Raw genomic sequence first — 19,060 nt, 5'->3', positions numbered from 1 at the left:
TTTATTAATTGGTTTCTAGTAATGGTGACAATGGTAAAATTAAAAGCAACAATAAACCCAAAATATTGTAGCTGTTAATCATCACTGACCTCTGGTATAGAATACATTTTGCTGTGCTATGCATCCTGCCTTTGCAGGTAGTGATACCTTTGCTGGATGTGAGGAACCTGCACACAGCACATACCTTTACACAGCGTGTACAAGTGCAACACTCATACTTACGTACGTGAACGGTCACCCTGGCTGCAGCACACAAGTCTGAGCACACATACTTGTAGTAACACGATGGTGGTGTGCTGAGGAATGTTCTCTAAGTAACATTTATTTTCCAAACAGAATGTGACAGAAGGCAGCAAAACCAACACACAAACGCTAAAAGCCAAGCCAGCGGGCCACTGGGAGCAGAGCTCTGCTGCTCTCTCCTGGTCACAGCCCACACTGCCAGAACATCAGCACTCTGCCTTAGTGAAAACAAGAGCAAAAATACAAGCTCTTTTTGTTTGGACTCAGGTGACACTTTTGAATGGCATTGACAGACTAAACAAATTTAATACCTGTCTATTCTGACAGGGCTTTATTAGGAAAACAGTTACACCTAATGGTAGTGTACTGGAATCACCACTAAGAGCAAACATAAGCAGGACCCAAGCACAGCATCACTAAGGTTGGCCATGCTCTAATCCAACCCCCTGCTCAAGGCAGGATCCACCAGAGCAAGGTGCTCAGGGCAAGGAAGGCTGCTTACATCCTTCTCTAATATGAGACTCTAAGGATATTAAGTTACTTTGCCTCCATTTATATCTTGTGTACTTACATTTCAGTAATATTTTTTCCTGAGCTGTCACACAGCAACAACTACCAAAATAAAATCAAATCAAGCTCTAGCTCCACCTTTAGCAAGATCCACAGAAACATATAAAGCATGTTCACTATGGGGGGGGAAGACGGAAAAGACAGATCAACTTGCCTTGTCAGAGGCTTCGGAAGCAAGCAGGTTGGTGGCAAGAGTCTGGAGTTTCTGGTGCGCCACGTTTTTCAGGGCAGCCAGGCTGCGCCTAGTCATGGCCTGCTTCAGGTTGACAGCAGGGTGGCTCAGGGAGTCCACCGCCGCTGGGACGGCCTCATCGCAGGCGTTCAGGATTTCCACGGCCGTTATTCCCATCACACACCTGTCCAGCGCTCCTGCAAACATTTTAAAAGCATGAGTTTGAGCAGAAACGATTCAGAAAGTCCAAAATATCACAACAAAGGGCAAAAATATGTAGTATTTAACAAAAGCTTACATAATCTACATATTTTGGGAATATGTGGAGTGCTAAACTTCCAAATATCAATGTGCAAAAAAAACGTTAACTCTTCTCTCAGATACAACTTCTACAGAACTATACCCAAATACATACTTTTACACTTTAAAAACTGTTTAATCAATGTCTTTGAACTCATCCTTACCAGTATCCATTTGCCAGACGTACACAGAGCCATCCGAACATCCCACCACCAGGTAGTCATCGGAAGGCCTCCACTTTATTACTTGAATAGGGAAGAGGTGACGGGATGCCAGCATGATGCATTTTTTCTCCCGCAGACTCAGAAGACCTACTGAGTGATCACTGGCAACAGAGCAAATACAGTGCTGGACTCTTGCCTAATAAATGAAAAAAAGAAAAAAGAAATCTTAATCATAATGCAGAGTTTGCAATTAATAATCTCTTATTCACTAGACAAAGCGTGGTGATCAACAACCTATTTTGCAAACAAAAACCAGGCACATAAGTCTATGGCTAAACTCCCTGAGGACACTAGAAACAGTATTCACTTGCAGAGATTTCCTTGAATCCAACCTCCTGCATATCATAAAGGGCTAACAGGCATTAGAACCTGTTTTGTTGAGGGGAAAAAAAAAAACCAACTCAAGTTTTCAAGTAAATCAATGTCATTTTGTTCATTAAATTCTACCTACTCATCCAAGGTGCCAAAGACATAAAACAGTACGTGGACAAAACCAAGATTAACAGAATTAAACTCTTTTTAAGTGTCTGCAAGAGTTATACATCGGGTCAAGGCTGCATCTACAGTATTTCCTATTACATTCACATTCTTAAGGCTGATTTGAGGAGCTGCACCATTTATGGGAAGCGTGAGGCAGGTTATCAGACATATGATGTAAAACTTACACTACAGTTTTCTGGGGGAACTAGAAGCTGTGTAATTTCTCCACCATGTACACAGAAGATATGTTTCATCTCTCCAGAAAATATATCCCATATGATGACTGAGAAATCCACACCACCTGAGATCAAATACCTTTGATCATAACGAGAAGAAACCTGATGGGGATACAGTAAACATGTGATTTTGTTTCGATGGCCTCGGAGTGTCCGGTGAGGTGGCCAACCTGAGAAGTTACATAAAGGGTGAAAGGGGGAAAGGAAAAGAAAAAAGAGAAAGATTATAATTCAATAGAACAGTCAACATTCTGTGTGATTCTGTGTCTTCTGTTCACTGAGATCAAATACACTAGTTAAAAGGTTAGAATAAGAATGATTTAACTATTGCAAAAGAGGCTTAGAAAAATTGTCTTTTTAGATGGCAAATGTGACAAAATGAGCCCAATAAATGAAATACCAGAATCAAGTATTCTATGCAACACCTGCAGGATACATTTGTCCTCTGTGATTACGCTTCCTAGCAAGCCCAGCAAACCTTATGTGGAACACACACAGGCACTTCTGTATTTTTATGAGGGTAAGAACCACCAGCACTTATTTGTGGAATAAAGTATCAACTTTGAGGCAATCTAACTTCATATCAAGAAAAAAACCCATTTTTTATAAAGTTACAGAAAGTAAATCAGTTATATAAAGGAAACAGCACAACCAACAGCCTGGTATGTAACTGACAAGCTCATACCTAGATTCAGAGAAAAATATTTACATCTCTTCTTCATTTATCAGCACTTGTAAAAATCAAAACCTAAATATTTGTTCTGCAACTACAATCACAAAAGCATTAAAACCGACATTATCTGGAACCAAAACACACAACAGCAGGCCTGTATAACACTCAACTAACCACACAATACACACAGAGGAATTCCCTTTTAGATGTGTTATTTTCCCAAGATCTTCACAGGCACATGGACAGCCCAGCTGAACCCAGTGCCCAGAACAACTCTGGAAGAGAGACAGGAGATGTCCTTTGCCATATCTTTGCTGCTGCACCTCAAAACCCCAATATTGAAGGCTTTCCAGTGAGAGGACCACCCTCAAATTGGTGCAAGCTGGCCACAGTTAGTTTATTACTTAGGTTTCTTATTACATAATAGAACAGCAGGATTGTTAAGAGAATGGTTATATGACTTCTAACTGTAAAACGATTTACTGCTCACTTTGTGACACTATTTCTTACATCAGTACACCTCGTGACAGGCTCACACTTAACCCAACCATGCTTTTCAAAGGCTTATTTGCCTACCTCTCCTGAGCATGTGCTCTCCTTGCAGCAGCTGGACTATAGCCGTCTGTGTGGCTGGCACAATAACAATGCTTCCATCTTCACGACCGCAAACTAAACGCCCGTGTGCTGGGATGTACACGCTGGCTGTAACTTTAAGTGGTTCATTGATGTTTGGTATTAAGCTTAGTTGGTCTATAATCCCGGCGGGGCGAGGAGTCAGTTTATCAAAAGCTTCCTGGAGGGATACTGAAGTTGTCGTTTGCAGTCCTGTTTAAAAAGAAAAAAAGAGGAAGGGGTGAGGCAGTGACCATAGCCAGTACTTGGAAAAAAGCAGTTAAAGCTTAATACCTGAAAAATATTCACAGTAAATTCAGATTTTGATCACACATGAAAAAATTAAGTTACTATAACTCTTACAAGAAGCTAACAATTAAAAAAAAAAAACCCAAAACCAACTTCATGGATTTGTAGGAAAAGCAGTAGTGCTTTACCCAGCAAGCAAACACATAAAATAGAGATATCCATTAAAAGACTTGGCAATTAACAAGCCTGTTGATGAGATATACCTTTTGCACTACCTTGCTGTTCAAGAGTATCAGGCACACTCCAAATACACAGTCTCCCCGAAGAGTCTCCCTGGATTAACAGCTTATAGGAAAATTCCCTACGTCCATAGAAGAACCGAGTAACTGGAGGACATATGAGTAGCTGTGAAAAAAAAATAAGATAACAACTTCAGAACATTTGCAAACCATGTCCTAACCTCAAAATTTACTTTCCCCACATAATCCACTGTACCTTTTAAAAGCAGGATAAAAACTAGCTACTTTTATGCTTTGTCTTTCTTATAGGAGAATAAATACATAATAGGAGAATAAATACAGGAGAATAAATACAGCAACACAAATCAGAAGAAATTGTGGTTAGGTACAAAACAAGTCACTGGTTTAAGGGAGAGGAAAAAAGATTTTTACATATATTTGGGTTTGTTCTACATATATTCATATTTAGAATATTTTATATGTGTGTATTCTAAAATTAACATTCTAACTGCAATGGTGAGCTGAAAATACGCTACTCAGTAACGAACATGATCCACAACAGAAGCAAGAAAGTTTTAATGTTGACTGACAACATAAAGAAAAAATCAAATACATAAATGTTTCAATGTCCAAATTTAGCAACAGATTAAATGGTTAAGATAAAGGATTCCTACAACGGTCTTGTAATAACAGCATTTGTAAATCAGACAGTTACTTACACCCAGTAACACAGGTATGAGTACTAGACCCTTCATACAGCTGTCAGGTATTAGTTTACAGCAGACACAGCTCACAGTACAGTATAAAAGTGAAGTACAGCTCGAAGAGGACTTTGGCCTGCAAAATTGCATTTTCTTTACTTTGCAAGGATTTTAGCTTTCAAATTCAAAGCTGTGATTCTAAAAGCTCTTGCTCATTGACTGCCTAATCACCATGCACATCACAACTTGACTTCTAATTCTCCAGACATGGATGAATGATAAACTGTTAGTATACAGGAACTGAAGAGTCACTTGTCCAGAGACTAATCTCTGCATTTATTTGAAATCCAACAAGAACCAAACCAAAACAGCAGGAAAACTGCATCCGTTACCCTACTGTCCACTCTCTCTAGGAAAAGAAGAAATCCTAAAGGTCTACTTTGAAAAACTGGTCATGATGTATGCATGTTTCAACTCTCTAAAAGAGAAATGCAGACCATAAAAGAAACCCCAAAGAAATATATTTTACCTGTTTATCTGCTCTGTCCAACACACTGTACAATAAAGGTGGAATTAAATTTTCTACTGCTTTCCCCACATCTCTGCGAAATGAATCACTAGCTGGTAGGCAGCTGGGTTTGAGAACAAAGAGAAAGGAATAAAGTTCCTTATTACTAGAGAGTGATTCCTACATCACTAGCTAACTAAATACTACTAAGCCAACACAACCCCCAAGCCCTTAAACATCACATTTTTCAATTGTTAATACAGATTATAGCAGATCATTACTCATTTTAATGTACAGGGCACGCTTTGCCAATTAAGAACTGCTCCAAATGTGTCCAGCTCAGTTCCCCCACACATTCAGAAGGAAAAAAGAATGATGAAGCCTGGCTTTAGGTCTGCTTTGGACTTCACATTTGGCCTCAGACTCAGCACCAAGACACACCAAACCCAAGGATTTCTCCAACAGATCACCAGACAGATCTGCTCGTATCCCTGTGCTCCCATTACATAACAAGGTGAGAAAGATCCCACCTAATTTATGTGAGAATATTCAAGGATCTCCAAAATAAAAGTGTATCTATACCCAGAACAAAGAGACATTTGCATGTCATGAAGATGTCAGAAGAGTTTATTTTACTCTCGTCATTCTACATTTATTTAACCTCTTTGATACCTAATTTTAAATTAATTTTATATTTTCACATTTACGTGCACAAACTCAGCTGTTCACGCCTTTCCTTAACGGGCTGAAAGAACACTCTGTTACAATACAATCATCATTTACATTCTACCCCATACAGCAAGATCTTATTTCATCCTTATTTGGACCTGGTTAAGGAAATATTTAAATTATATTTTAATTTATGACACTTATTCAACAGCAAAATGCACCTCTGCCCATCACGCAGCTCCACTAAGTGAGAAAGAGTAATATCAGAAAATAGTGAAGCAATCTTGATTGAGGCAACCTAAATTACTGAGCATTGCTTCAACATGATAGATCCAGGGGACGCACACTTCAAAATATGCTCATGGAATACTAGTTTCTGCAACATCCATATGGTTTTGTAACAAAATAAAAGCCAAAGATATTCAATATTTCTTCAAAGTTGCTCATGTTTTTATCTCAAAAAATAAATGGAGTATTTCATTGTTGACTACCTGGCTGGTAATTTATATATGAAACTTTGCCCATCTTCTGTCCATACAATCACTTTATCAGCTGACACAAAGTCACCACCAGTCCAGGTCTGATCGTTTTCACTAGGGACTGAACATAAGAGGGAATAATCTCCAGCATCAAAAACCTGAAAAGAAACACAAGAGTCTGCCCTCATTAACTAATTACACATTTAAATGCCCAGACAGCAGCTAATTTCAGTTTCAATATAGCCATATTAAAAGAACTTTGAGCATCTTGATCTAGAAGTCTTACTGGTAATTTAATTAAATCAGCTTCTAGAACAGAAAGCAGGCAGGTGTTCAGCTCGCTGGCCTTACCCTCCAGTATCTGGAGCACACGACCAGCAACGACCGCTGGGTAAACGCACAGAAAGAAATGCTCTGACAGTTCTGACAGTAAATGGGTTTTGACTCCTCTTCAAATACTGGGGTTGCATCCTAAGAAAACAAACAAAACCAACAATAACTGCATTTTATTTAGCTATAAATCTGAAGTTAAATAGACCCATATTATCCTCTGTAATAACATCATCTTCAAAGGCATTTCTTCGTGGTTTTACATTTGCTCAAGTCATGAGCTTGTCAGTATTTCTGTAAATTTTAACTGAAATCACAGAATCAGTCAGGTTGGAAGAGACGTCTGGGATCATCGAGCCCAACCTTTGACCTGACACCACCATGTCAGCTAGACCACGGCACTGACGTTTTATTTTGATGCTCCTATGGGTATATCATGTTGAATACCAACGTTCTTGTGACAAAGAGTCAAGGCTGCAGACTGTCACAAGTACAAGAGTAGCAAATGTGCAGAAAAGCAGAACTGGAGAAGGGATAGGTGAGAAATTGGCTTGTACAGACAGACATAAGTGACACCAACAGGCAGTTATCACTTTTACTAGCCATAATCAGGTACAAATACAGACCAGCACGTCAGCAGAGCCGGAGAGCTGAACTGCTGAATACACAAGCCTCTTCCCTTCCTCATGTCCACTAGCATGATCACATCTCAAAGTTTCAGCTGCAGACTGACCCTTGGCCAAAAGTTAAGCTTCAGTCACTGCTGACCACGATTTTGAGATTCAATCTAGCACTACTGAACAGCTTATTATCTTAAAAAAAGTGGAGTATTGTGATAAAGTCAGTTCTATAATGCCACCATGATATTGAGAGACACACACTCCCTGTGCAGCACAGGGCAAGTTTGGAAAGTTAAACATTACTGGAACAATCTTTGTTCCAAAGGGAATTTAGTAACTCAGAACTCCTGGAAAATGTAGTACAAGATGACTTAAAAGAATAGGACTTTTAAAGCAGGTAAAAATTAAAAGCAAAAATTTTGTGTATTAACAAGAATATTTGTATATTAACACAAATCATTACATGGTACAAATAAAAGATTCGTAGAAATTGGAGATTATCCTATGCTTAATTTTGAAATAAATTCTAATCTTTCTCATGTTTGACTCAGAGGAGTTCTGCTAGTAACTTGAAGAATTAGCAAAGCAAAATTAAGGAAGCTGATTTTCAAATGGCAAAAGGGAGAAAAACATAGTATCATTAGGCAGCTGGAAGAACAGGCAACAGCATTAATGGAAGCTCTCCCTTCACAACAGGTGGTGAAGGCTTCGTTTACCTGCATGCGACTAACTTCAGAGGTTATTATCCACACTTTCAGGATGCCAGTCACTGAAACTGCTACAACAGTATCCTCTGGGAAAAAACAAACATTAGACTGGTAAGTACAAGGGCATCCTCATTTTGTTGCACACTCTTGCATATCCGAGTACAAAAATATACTGAGAGTACCTCAAAGTTTACCAAAACATTCCTGAAGTGCTTGCTTCAAAACCAAATGTTTATCTGCAAATCAGATGTGTGGACAGGTATCCCTTCAAACCACGTCAATTAATTCACCACCAAACACAACCCTACTCGCACACCTCTCCACTAAACCGACATCACTTTTAGAAGTTCCTCCCTCTACAGTCTTCAGGTTTTTAAATCCTATTGTGTACTTTAATCAGCACATTCCTCAAACATTTCCTACAATAATAGCTTTGAAAATGTTATGACAGTGCTTTTTATAAAGCTACTGATCATAAGAAATACTCATGGTACATATATATCTTGTCAAAAATTACAGTGTATAGCTTGCCAAATGATCTCCATGGATACTACACATCAGTAATGCAGATGACATTAACATCTAGCGTCCTTGCAGCCCTTTCTCCAGCCTTGGGCCAGTTTCCAGTGTTTCTCTTACAGGGAGGCAAAGCCATAATAAAAGCAACAAAAATAATTACCTTGTGTTCTAGCAGATCGAATGATAGTCATGGAGCTGATCCAGTCAGGAGATATCTTTGATAATAAAGAATAAAGAACTTCAAGGCTGGTAGCATCCAGAACAAGAATTTCTGGATAATGTCCATGGCATAATAGTCTCCCTTCATGCTGAGTCCCAACTGTAAACTGATAGAACTAAATGGATAGTAACAAAATACAGGAATTATACTCCAAGCGAGACACTGACTACTTCATTTTTAATCAAAACCATGGTTTCACAAACATATTCTAATGCCTATACATTTAAGAATTACTACTCTGCACTGAGGAGGGGAGCTTTTTGCAGAACCCCTCTTTCTCCTGTTACCTTCCCACGGCAATCCCTACCCCATACACCCAGCTCCCACAGTTGACAGAAGCCTGCCTCAGCCTTCCCCGCTAAGATCATCCTCATGCTCCCACCTCCCCTGGCAGTACTCCTGCAAAAATGTTCTCCTTTTCCTCCCTTCTTTCCAGCCTCTCTCATTAATTATGACACATTTTTTTCAAATGCTGAAGCACAGCACATATTTCCAGCTCTAGGGCATCTGATGACACAGCATAAACTATTTATGAGATACTTCAGCATGCATATAATGCCTCTATTAAGCTTAAAAAGAAACAGAACAGCCTTGCTGTGATAACTGATCTATAGTTATCCAGGCACTGCTATACAGAACAGGACCTCTGAAACACACACAAAGTACTAACCTGTATGCCAGTATGTGTACAGGCCAGTTTAGTAAACTCTATGCATCTCCCATCATTCACATCCCACAGACACATCTCCCTACAATACAGAAGGCAGATTAAAACGACACGGAAAATATTTCAGTCTTCCAAGAGTTTAAAAACCATTTACATTGGGAGAACCATTTGCTAGTGACTACATGAATGGTGTTTAGATAAAGGAAACTCAAAATCAGCTTGAATTTTCAGTCCTATCTGAATCTACAGAACCTGTTCCTCCCTATAAAGGTAAGGGGAAACAAGTGAAATGCCAAGGTGCATCACAATCAATATTAAGTAAACACGAGTACATAACTGAGAATTTCTCACTTCTCTCACAAATGTTTCAAGTCATTACACACTTCTGCTGCACCTCCTAAGTCACCCAAAGATTAGCTTGCCTTCTCCATGTTTGTGGGGAAGAAAAGAGCACTACAGAAGGCAGAACTGTCTCAGACGGCAGAGAACACTGGTGTGAAGAGGCTGTGAAGAGGTGGAAGCATCACCTGGACTCTTCAGCACTTCCAAAACCAAACTGAAAGCACTGAACAACAAATAAGTAGTACCAGGAGAGACTTTTCTGACTTGCCTTATGAGCAAAGATTACAGTTACCTCTATGAATTCATTCTAATTAGCAGCCATTCCCCCTATTTACAGTATTTAAAATTAACTTTTAAAATCTGATATTAAAATTTAATCAGAACAGAATCCGTCAGCTGCTTCTCACCTTTCCCCCCCCCTTTACATCAGATATCTAATTTCACAATGAAAATATATTTTGGTTCTAGATCCAAAGGAAAATATTACTTAGTACTAAAATGAGTACAAAGTGAGAATTTTAAGTTTTGACACATTCTACTCTCAACTTCCATGTTAATGTTCCAACATTAAAATGTTATTCAGTCATATTGTTCCCCACCTTTGCCAGATAAAACACTTTATTTAATTTGGATACATAACAGACCTATACCTTCCCAGCTACATTTATGTAGGCAGAGGTTAAGAAATTGCTTCCTCAGCCAGAGTTGATCAAATCAGCCTTAGGCTGGACAGTAAAAGCCTTTTAAAACCAAAGCAAATAAACAAACCAACTCCAGACTCACAAACTTCTTTTTCCTTTTCTAAGCTTGTTTTGCACACCAGAAAAGTCTGTCATTCAAACAATAAGTTCTGTACATGAATGAAAAAGCAACCCTCCAGAACAGAGCGATGCCCTGGGAAGGAATACCTTTGCAAATACTTTCTGGTCACATATTTTGCCTAAAGAAAAGACAATGGAGTTGGAAACGTTGGGCTCACGGCCAACTCTGATAAGCTGCTGTCTGGCCTGGAGGAGCTCTTCAGAAAGCACTGGAAGCTGTCTCAGCAGTGGCTCCGTCTCTGCAAGACTGTTTGAGCTGGGCCCTCTTCCCTGTCCTGCCTGAGCTGTGCTGCCAGCCTGGACACACCGACCTGGGCCTCAGCTCCCACGAGCCACTAATGCCCAGGGCCACCTGGGGAAGTGCTCTGCCTAGCAGGAGGGGAGCTGAATTCAGACAGCAAAACCAGCACGACACCGCAGCAGAACAAGCTGAAAGTGCTCTCCCAGTAGAGGATAGCTGGTTACTAAAGATCCTGTACTCAGCCTGAGAGAGGATGGGAAAGAGAAGAGGTGGGAGGAATAAACGTGCAAGTTACGAATGACAAAACTAGTTGGCCCCAAAGCTTTGACTTGTAATTTATCAAATCTTACATCTTTTCAATAAATTAGCCCAAAATGTGAGTGTACAAAGTATATTTTATTTAAAATTTACAAAGTATGACTTTTTAAATTTAAACTACCTGACTGCAATCCTCATTACTGTCAACCCCACGAGAAATCCTTCCCCCTTTCCCCTCCCAAACAGTCACTTTGATTAGTAAATAAAACCTCTTCTGTGGAAAAGTCCCATTATTTGGAATACCTATAGACATTAGATTAAGTAAAAAAAAAAATACTCAATTTCCATTATTTAACAGCTCTGCATACTAATAAACCCTCAGGAAACTCACCCGCTTTCTGATGCGCTCACTATATACTGCTTCTCACTGGACGCAGAGGCCTTTGACAAACAAGTGATTGAGGCTGTATGACCAAACAACAGAGCTCTGGGATTAATCTAGAACGAGGGAAATAAAATGTGAAGTAATAGTAACATAAACACTATTACTTAACCAGAAGATACACATTCCAGATTTCTATTTTAGGTGTTTTATATATATATACATGTTAATAGATACACACACATTTAATTAGCATAGCAGCAGACATAACCTTGAAAGAGTTTGCACAGAATGCTGCTACAGTATGTGAAAAAAAAGGTTTCTACCTAATACTGCAAGGCAAATTTGTGAAAAAAATGCATTTTGCATCAAACTCATGGCAGCAATAATTTTAAATCACAGGCTGAATTTGGTGCAGCTTCAATGAAAAAACTACTGCAACAATAGTTCCCCCCCAATCAAGCATAGTTCACAACCCTACACATTCATAAATAAGTTTATATAAAGCCCATGCATGGATTAAAGATAAAAAGGAAACTGCCCTTTATTTGTGCTTTCTAGAAAGAACTAGTCGCTTTCTTCTTTTCTTTCTTTTTAAATATACCAGACATAAGCATAATTTATGGGGGTAATTCACAGACATTGAGATTTTTAGGTATTCAGTATAAACTTTTCCTGAAGCACGCTGCCTTTTTTCTTTTCCCCCTGATTGTTTTGCCACCCTATTGCAAGAATTTAAAACTCTTTGTACCAAGGTAAACTACGAAATTATATTCAAAAGACATTTGCAAATTTCAACTCTAGGGCAGCCACTGGCATAAAGTAATTAATCATCAACTTTTCTCTCTGCTACTAGCCTTTTTTCTTTCGGTTTTCCTGGGAAAAAGGGTTGAATAAAATAACCTTAAAAAGTTGTCTAAGTTGTGTGATCTGTTTTCACAACACAGTATTAAGCAGCTAAACTGGAAAGTAACAACTAGTTTAGAGCAGCTCCAGAAAAGAGGAAGTGATTACTTTAAAAAAAATATTGCAGGAGCAATATTGCAGGAGCCCTAATCTGACATGTTCACCACAGGAAGCACGTAGTGTCAATCCAGGCCTCGTGAGAGGGAGGAAGAAAGGACAAGTGAACAGGGCACAGAAATAGCTGAAGGCCTGAATGGATACTGTAATAGTGAAGAATAAAATCACACTGATAACAATACACACTTTAATCACACAGAAAATTAAGGTTCTAGAGCCTGTAGTCTTACCTCTAGCTCTAAGGAAAGGTCCCACAGACATATCTGTCCGTCGTGGCACCCAGTGACGACCATCGACGCGTCCTCCATGAGCAGCAGGGTGGATATGCAGTGCGTGGGGGCTTTCCGGCCCCACAGGACGATGGGCAGCACCAGGCTGTTTCCTGCCATCTTGCTTTCACGCCTGTCAATTTAATCAAGATAAATATTATGGCTCAGCAGGTACGCCACTCGATCACCATGATTTGCCATATGAACTAGATTCTGGCCACTACCCAACACTATCTTTATAGAAACATTTAGTATCTTATAAATATATTGACACAAACAACATGGAGAAATTTTTATCTGCCACAAGGCCAAAATTTTCTTGGTGACTGGGAAATAGAGAACAAACGACGTGTTTGAATTGCAACTTCAGAGAGAAGGAAAGCATCACAGAAACTGAAGTGGTAGCAATAAAACCCAGGAGGATTAGCACAAGATTTAAACACCAAAACAAACCACTGTTGCTGTTAACAACACTCTGAGCTTGCCAACCACTTCAGTGTTTTTACAAGGTAGGAGCCTGGAATCTGAGTTTGCTCAGACTGAGCTGGTCAGTGTATTGCCAGCTCTCCAGCTGGGCAAGGGCCGATGCCAGTAGCAGCTCTGGGGAAGGACTGCCTGCTGCCCTGCCAGGGAACACGAGAAAGCCCACCCGTGGGAAAAGCAAGCTGTAAATATAAGACTTTCTTACTTTCCAGGTAACAGACTTGAGCTCATGCTTGTTTTGGGTATACTCTGCATTTAACACACACACACATGCTGGAATTTAAGTTATATTCCTATCGTACCAACGGTGCGTTTATAAGACATTTGAGATCCACTCCAGTTACTGGTACTCTCTCAAACAACTGAAAAATGGTATGCATAACTATCAAGCAGAGAAAATATGTCAAGAATGATTGACATTTTCTTATCAGTCTCTTATTCTGGATTCAAACAAAGTTGTAGCAGTTACTCTACGGTAAAAGTTTGAGTTGTGGGAAGTTATTGCTTGGAGCATTTTGTGACAAAGGAGTGGGCAAAATGGTTGTGCTAAATAAATTGTTAAAATGCTCCTTATGTACTATCTCGTAGAGGTTTATGTTCTGAACTCACCATGGCCCAAACCAGAGCAGAATTTCTGGTTCAGAGGAGTATAAACACACCAAACACAGGCAGGATTCACTCAAATATTTGTTAAAAATGCATATTCTCCTGTCTTTCTAGAGATACATACATACATCAGACAACAGCGATGGCTAGAAGGGGCTAACGAGGAAACGAGTTATGCTGACCCACTGCCCAGCTACTGCCAAACCCCACGCCACTAAACAACCCCGCTTGCCCTTGTTTTTGGAGGCAGCACAAGCACGAGCTTCAGATTTCCGTGGAAGCTGTGGGAATTTAATTCAATAATCCCCAGTTCCACTGAAAACTATCACGCAAGGCTCCGTGTCTTCCCCCTTGAGGCGAAGTCAGATTTGACAGAAGCAGGGGCAGTTACAGAGATCTTGCCTGCACCAACCACGAACTCGGCTTTTGACCTTACCTTACCCTGCCCGTTCCCACTGGGGACTCCCACACTTAAACAAGTGCTTTCTGCATCAAAAATACCTTCCATTTCAAAACATTGTTTTTAACTATATTTCTAACCTAAATGATTCTGTGATTCTATGGAGTTCAATGTAAATTAATGTAATCTCTCACCTATATAAAAATTACAATGCAATTTCTTCTAGAAAATATTTATTAATTTTGACAAATGCTGCCTATACTCCTAGAGCAAACAACCTCTGCAGCCAGAGAAATCGAACATGATAATGTACATGGAAAAATGGGGGAAGGGAAGGCAGCGAGCGCAGAATAATGCATAGCTAAGTATTACAAACTGCAAAACAGCTTACAGGGCCATAACAAGCCTCAAGCTTTGGAAAAGTGAGACATGCAGTATGGTTTTTCACAAAATCCATACCATCAAACCAGGAATATCACTTACTACTAAGTGCCATTTTATGCCAACTCATTTCTTGCATCCAATCGGACCACCTTTATTAACAACTCTTTATTTTATTAAGCGTTATTTAATGAACAAGTATAAATAAAGACCAAGACTCAAACATTTAATCTACTGCAACATACTACAAGCTACCCTGGAATTAGTAGTTGTAAAACATGCTTGTAAATGTAGTGTTAGTTGTTACGCAATGGTAGATCAATTGTTCTGTCTCTACCATCACCATACAGAACTGTAAAATAATTTAAAAAATTCAAAGAATACAGTGACCTTAAAGAGCTACGATTCTAAAAATATTTCATTTATAGTGAAATAATTGTAAAAATATAGTGAAAAACAAAGCGTCTAGATGAAATACCAAAAAATGCAATAAAAAATCATCAAAACAAACAAAACTACCCATTTAACTCTTACCACCTACTTGTAGTGAAATACCAGAACATACAAGTAACCTAATGCATTTTATACTTCCATGCAGGAAAATGTGAGAGAAAGCACTGAAAACACTAACAGCAAAACACTTCCTAAAGGCCTACAGATATTCACATTTCAAAGCTTTTATCCAAGAGAATATTTCATACCAACCATTAGGAGAGAGAGCAAAAAGACACACTACCTCTTTCCTTCTAGTTTTTTATTACGGTACCGCAATGCCTTCAATAAAAACTTCATTTTCAGAATGTACCACAAGATCATTTTAACAGCTGAAGAATTCAGTCTACAAAGAACAGCCCTTCTCTACCACTGGCAAACACCGAATACATCCCCTGCAAAAAACACCACTCACTCGTGGTCTGTGAACAATCAATATGTTTTTTTACATCAATGATGACAAACTACAGGAGCAAATAAACACTGCACCATTGACAAATGGTCAAAAAGCATGCAGTGCATCATTAAAAATGAAATACCACATTTTAGTTCTTTATATCTCTCCAGAACAAGCTATTTTTGCAGAAAAGGGAACTGGAACTTGGAACTGGAAAATGCATCGTCCAAATGTAATCCAGTTAGTTATATACACATACATCTCAGTTATGTTCTTTGTATTTAAAGAGAGGGGGATTCTTTAGATTAGCAGATGATCCAAAAAAAAATAAAATAATACGCTAATCTGGTAGAATAGTCAAGTGGCTCTTTCAACTGCACTGCTTAAGGCTGGTATTTAGGCAAGTTTCATAATCTGGGATAAATTTTTATTTAAGAAATCAGTTTAATAGCTTTACTTAAGTACAACATATTAAATACTGAACCAAAGACTCACACAAGCATCTTTGTCAAATCTTAGTCCGCTAAACACTAACTAGCACTTTCAGGACTAGTAAGCTATGGTAAACTACTCACAGCTAACTTAGTGAACCAAACTACAATCAGTAAATGTAATAGTAACTTCAAACCAAAGTCCCAAGGTACAAGGCAGATGCATAGAAAATTTAAAAACTAACAGCAGCTTGTTGTTCAGTATCATCAGGGGAATGACCAGGTAGGAAAGAACTTCTTCAGGGAAAGAAGTAACAAGGTAAGTAAATCTACTTTTCTCTTAATAGAGCACAGCAAAACCAAGAGCAGCTCTTACCAAACACCTCTATTTCAATTAAAGCACATGCATATAACGAATTAATCTTAGGATACGTGCGGACACTAGAAGAGGCTGCTGAAGTAACACATCTATGAATGACTGTTCCTTTATCCCACATGCCTTCGGGACGTAACAGCTCCAAAACGAACCACTAAAGGCTGCCAAACGAACATCTGCTTTTAAATAAATGTGTGCCTACGTTCAAACAAATCAACCCAGAAAGGTTAAGAATAAATCATTCCTTTCCCTATCAATGTTTACCACGTTAATGTCATTTTTCTGTATTTTCAGCAGAATTTAAACGATGTTATTATTCAGAATTGCCACCAATGAGTAGAGAGATGGCTGCCACCCATGACATCAGGACAAACCTTCTAAGTGGATTGCATATTTTCAAGTGAATAGCAATTTTTATGCCTAATATTTTTCATGCACACAGAATCTTTCATTCAAAAAGACATTAGTTAAGCATTGTAACACCCCTCCTAAAACCATTTACATAAACACAGGCTCATTTCTGTTACATCATGGCTTCCATTTGAATAACCCAATGTGTTTTATAAAAATCTGGTTATTTTAAATTTAATTACACATTACCTTTTCCACTTAATACTTCAGGATGGAGAAAAGGGATTAATGAGGTAAGGAGAAGAAAATTCAGTACTTTACCCAGAGTTGCAGAAATCTTTCACTACAAGAACCCACACATTTAGACAATCACACCTTTCTTTAAATAGATGGCAAATAAATAAACAATTCTGTTATTGAACACAAAGGGTCAGTAAAGTTTGCTACACCAACTGAGAAGCCTGAGAAAGCTTTTAAAAAGGTAATATTTTTAGCTCAAAAAAAATATTTACAAATATAACAGGGATGAGAAGGTGATTTCAATCCAGGTAATAATGACTAACAAACCAGACTGTCCTTCTCATTATGCTGATCAAGGATTAAAAAATTAATGGCACCTGGCCTTCTTTTATCCCCATGTACTTTGTTGATTCAAAACAACACCTCAAGTCATCATTGCTTTTCCCCTAAATCAGGAGCTTCTCCATAACATAGTACAGCCAGCACCTCTATGTCCCCCAAAGTCAATTTATTTGTAACAGCTATCTCCAAACTGCAGTGCTACATCATACAACATACCTGTATTTCAAGCACCCCAAGAGACAATACTTGTTACAGGACTCTGTCTTGAATTGGCCATTATATACTAGAGTAATCTAAATAAAAAATTATAAACATTACTGTCAAACCTTCCCAATACACTCAAAATAAAACCAACAAACTTGTGTTCCAAAACACAAAAGTAACTAGTTAAGACACAAGCTCTTCCTTCATCTTTAGGTGGCAATAACAACAGTAACAAACCAATGAAAGATTATTGCCTGCCCCTTGCCCCAGCTGAGTGACTGACTACAGAAGTCGGATTTAAAAGTATTTAACAATGTGAAGGTAAGATTAGTTATCCCCCCCCAAAAAACACCACTCTTTGTATACGTAGAAGGTTACAAAACAAGAAAGAAGAGGAAATAACAATTTGGGACTCTATGTCCTTCATTATAGTTAATAGATACCTTTGAAAGGCCTTTGCAGGTTTTTCTGGCGCTTAATTCAATGACACATTAACATATATTTTTCCCATTTAAAACTGTCACGATCACATGAAGGACAGTTATCCACCGCAGCTGCAAAGTGAGCTCTAAACCATATCCCTAGTTGCCAGTGATACCATGGCTGTCACGGAAAAGGGAAATAGATCACAGACAGGCCACAACGCCATGGAAATTGGGCATGAAAAGAAACTCAAGCTCCTACAAAGGATTATTTCCATATGAAGAGTCACCCCTTAGATAAGTTGCCGCTAACAGCGAAAGAGCTCTCCATCCCATTAATAACCGGTTGCTTATTACTGACCCCCACGATACATCCACAGCACAAGACAGCGCCAGCCCAGCCGTGCACAGGCCGGGGGGGCTTTCGGGGTTGAAACTTGTTGAAAGCACAAGCCGAAGCCCCCTTTTACCCGCCCCCGCGGCGGGGGCACGCCGGGCCCGGCCCTGCGGCGAGGCCCACCTCCGCCCCCGCTCCCGCCGCACCGCCCCAGCGGGCGGGGGCCGGCAGCCCGCCACCTGCTGCCGCCCCCGGGGCCCCCCCGCCGGGACGCCGGCTGCCATCGCCCCCTCCCACACAACATGGCGGCCCGCCCCGCCGCACGGGGGGGCCCGAGGGCCGCCGCCAGCCCGCCGGAGGCCGGCGGCGAGCCCCGCCGGGCGCCTCCGCCCGCCCGCCCGCGGGGGAGGGTGCTCTCTGCCCGGAGGCTGCCGGCAGCCGGCGGGCACTCACCTGTCCCCCCCCGGAGGGTCCCCGGGCGCCGCGCCCCGGCCCGCGCCCGGTGCGGCGACCAGCTGACACCGCCGGCTGCCGTGACTCCTACCGCCACTGTCGCAAAGCCCCCGGCCGGCGTGACTGACGGCAGGCAGCGGCAGCCGGCGTCGCCATGGAAATCGGCGCGGAACGGCGGCGGCTGCGTGAGGGCAGCGCGTGCCGGCGGGGGCTGCCTGCTGCGCTGAGGGCGGCGCGAGCCCCGGCCCCGCCCCGCGGCTGCGGGGAGCGCGGCCCCGGCGTGAGGGGGGAGCTGTGAGGGGGGACACATGGCGCGGTTGTTGGCGGGCTCCGTAAGTGACAGCAGCCGTGAGGCAGCACCGGGGGAGCACGGGCAAAGTGCTGCTCTCTG

At 40.5% G+C, this 19,060-nt stretch overlaps 1 protein-coding gene across 5 annotated transcripts in view; it reads right to left on the bottom strand.

Annotated features, from left to right (window-relative positions):
* The window catches only part of WDR7 (WD repeat domain 7), a 74,028-nt gene extending 55,171 nt beyond the window's left edge, over positions 1–18,857 (bottom strand). For 2 of the 5 annotated variants that reach the window (XM_068424412.1, XM_068424416.1), the window contains exons 1-14: positions 18,670–18,857; positions 12,716–12,887; positions 11,472–11,578; positions 9,422–9,500; positions 8,692–8,866; positions 8,022–8,098; positions 6,707–6,826; positions 6,368–6,513; positions 5,229–5,331; positions 4,023–4,164; positions 3,475–3,723; positions 2,175–2,395; positions 1,450–1,645; positions 968–1,182 (exon numbers count right to left, since the gene is read on the bottom strand). In XM_068424412.1, coding sequence (XP_068280513.1) covers positions 968–1,182; positions 1,450–1,645; positions 2,175–2,395; positions 3,475–3,723; positions 4,023–4,164; positions 5,229–5,331; positions 6,368–6,513; positions 6,707–6,826; positions 8,022–8,098; positions 8,692–8,866; positions 9,422–9,500; positions 11,472–11,578; positions 12,716–12,874 — 1,989 coding nt within the window. In that variant the 5' untranslated portion in view covers positions 12,875–12,887; positions 18,670–18,857. Of the gene's footprint in view, positions 1–967; positions 1,183–1,449; positions 1,646–2,174; positions 2,396–3,474; positions 3,724–4,022; positions 4,165–5,228; positions 5,332–6,367; positions 6,514–6,706; positions 6,827–8,021; positions 8,099–8,691; positions 8,867–9,421; positions 9,501–11,471; positions 11,579–12,715; positions 12,888–17,469; positions 17,543–18,669 lie in introns of those variants that run through there. The other 3 variants (XM_068424414.1, XM_068424413.1, XM_068424417.1) reach the window with 3 other exon arrangements.
* Between the last annotated feature and the right edge of the window lie 203 nt (positions 18,858–19,060).

This window comes from Nyctibius grandis (genome assembly GCF_013368605.1).
Source record: "Nyctibius grandis isolate bNycGra1 chromosome W unlocalized genomic scaffold, bNycGra1.pri SUPER_W_unloc_2, whole genome shotgun sequence".
NCBI classification, from domain to species: domain Eukaryota; kingdom Metazoa; phylum Chordata; class Aves; order Nyctibiiformes; family Nyctibiidae; genus Nyctibius; species Nyctibius grandis.
This window is presented reverse-complemented; position numbering and strand designations above follow the sequence as displayed.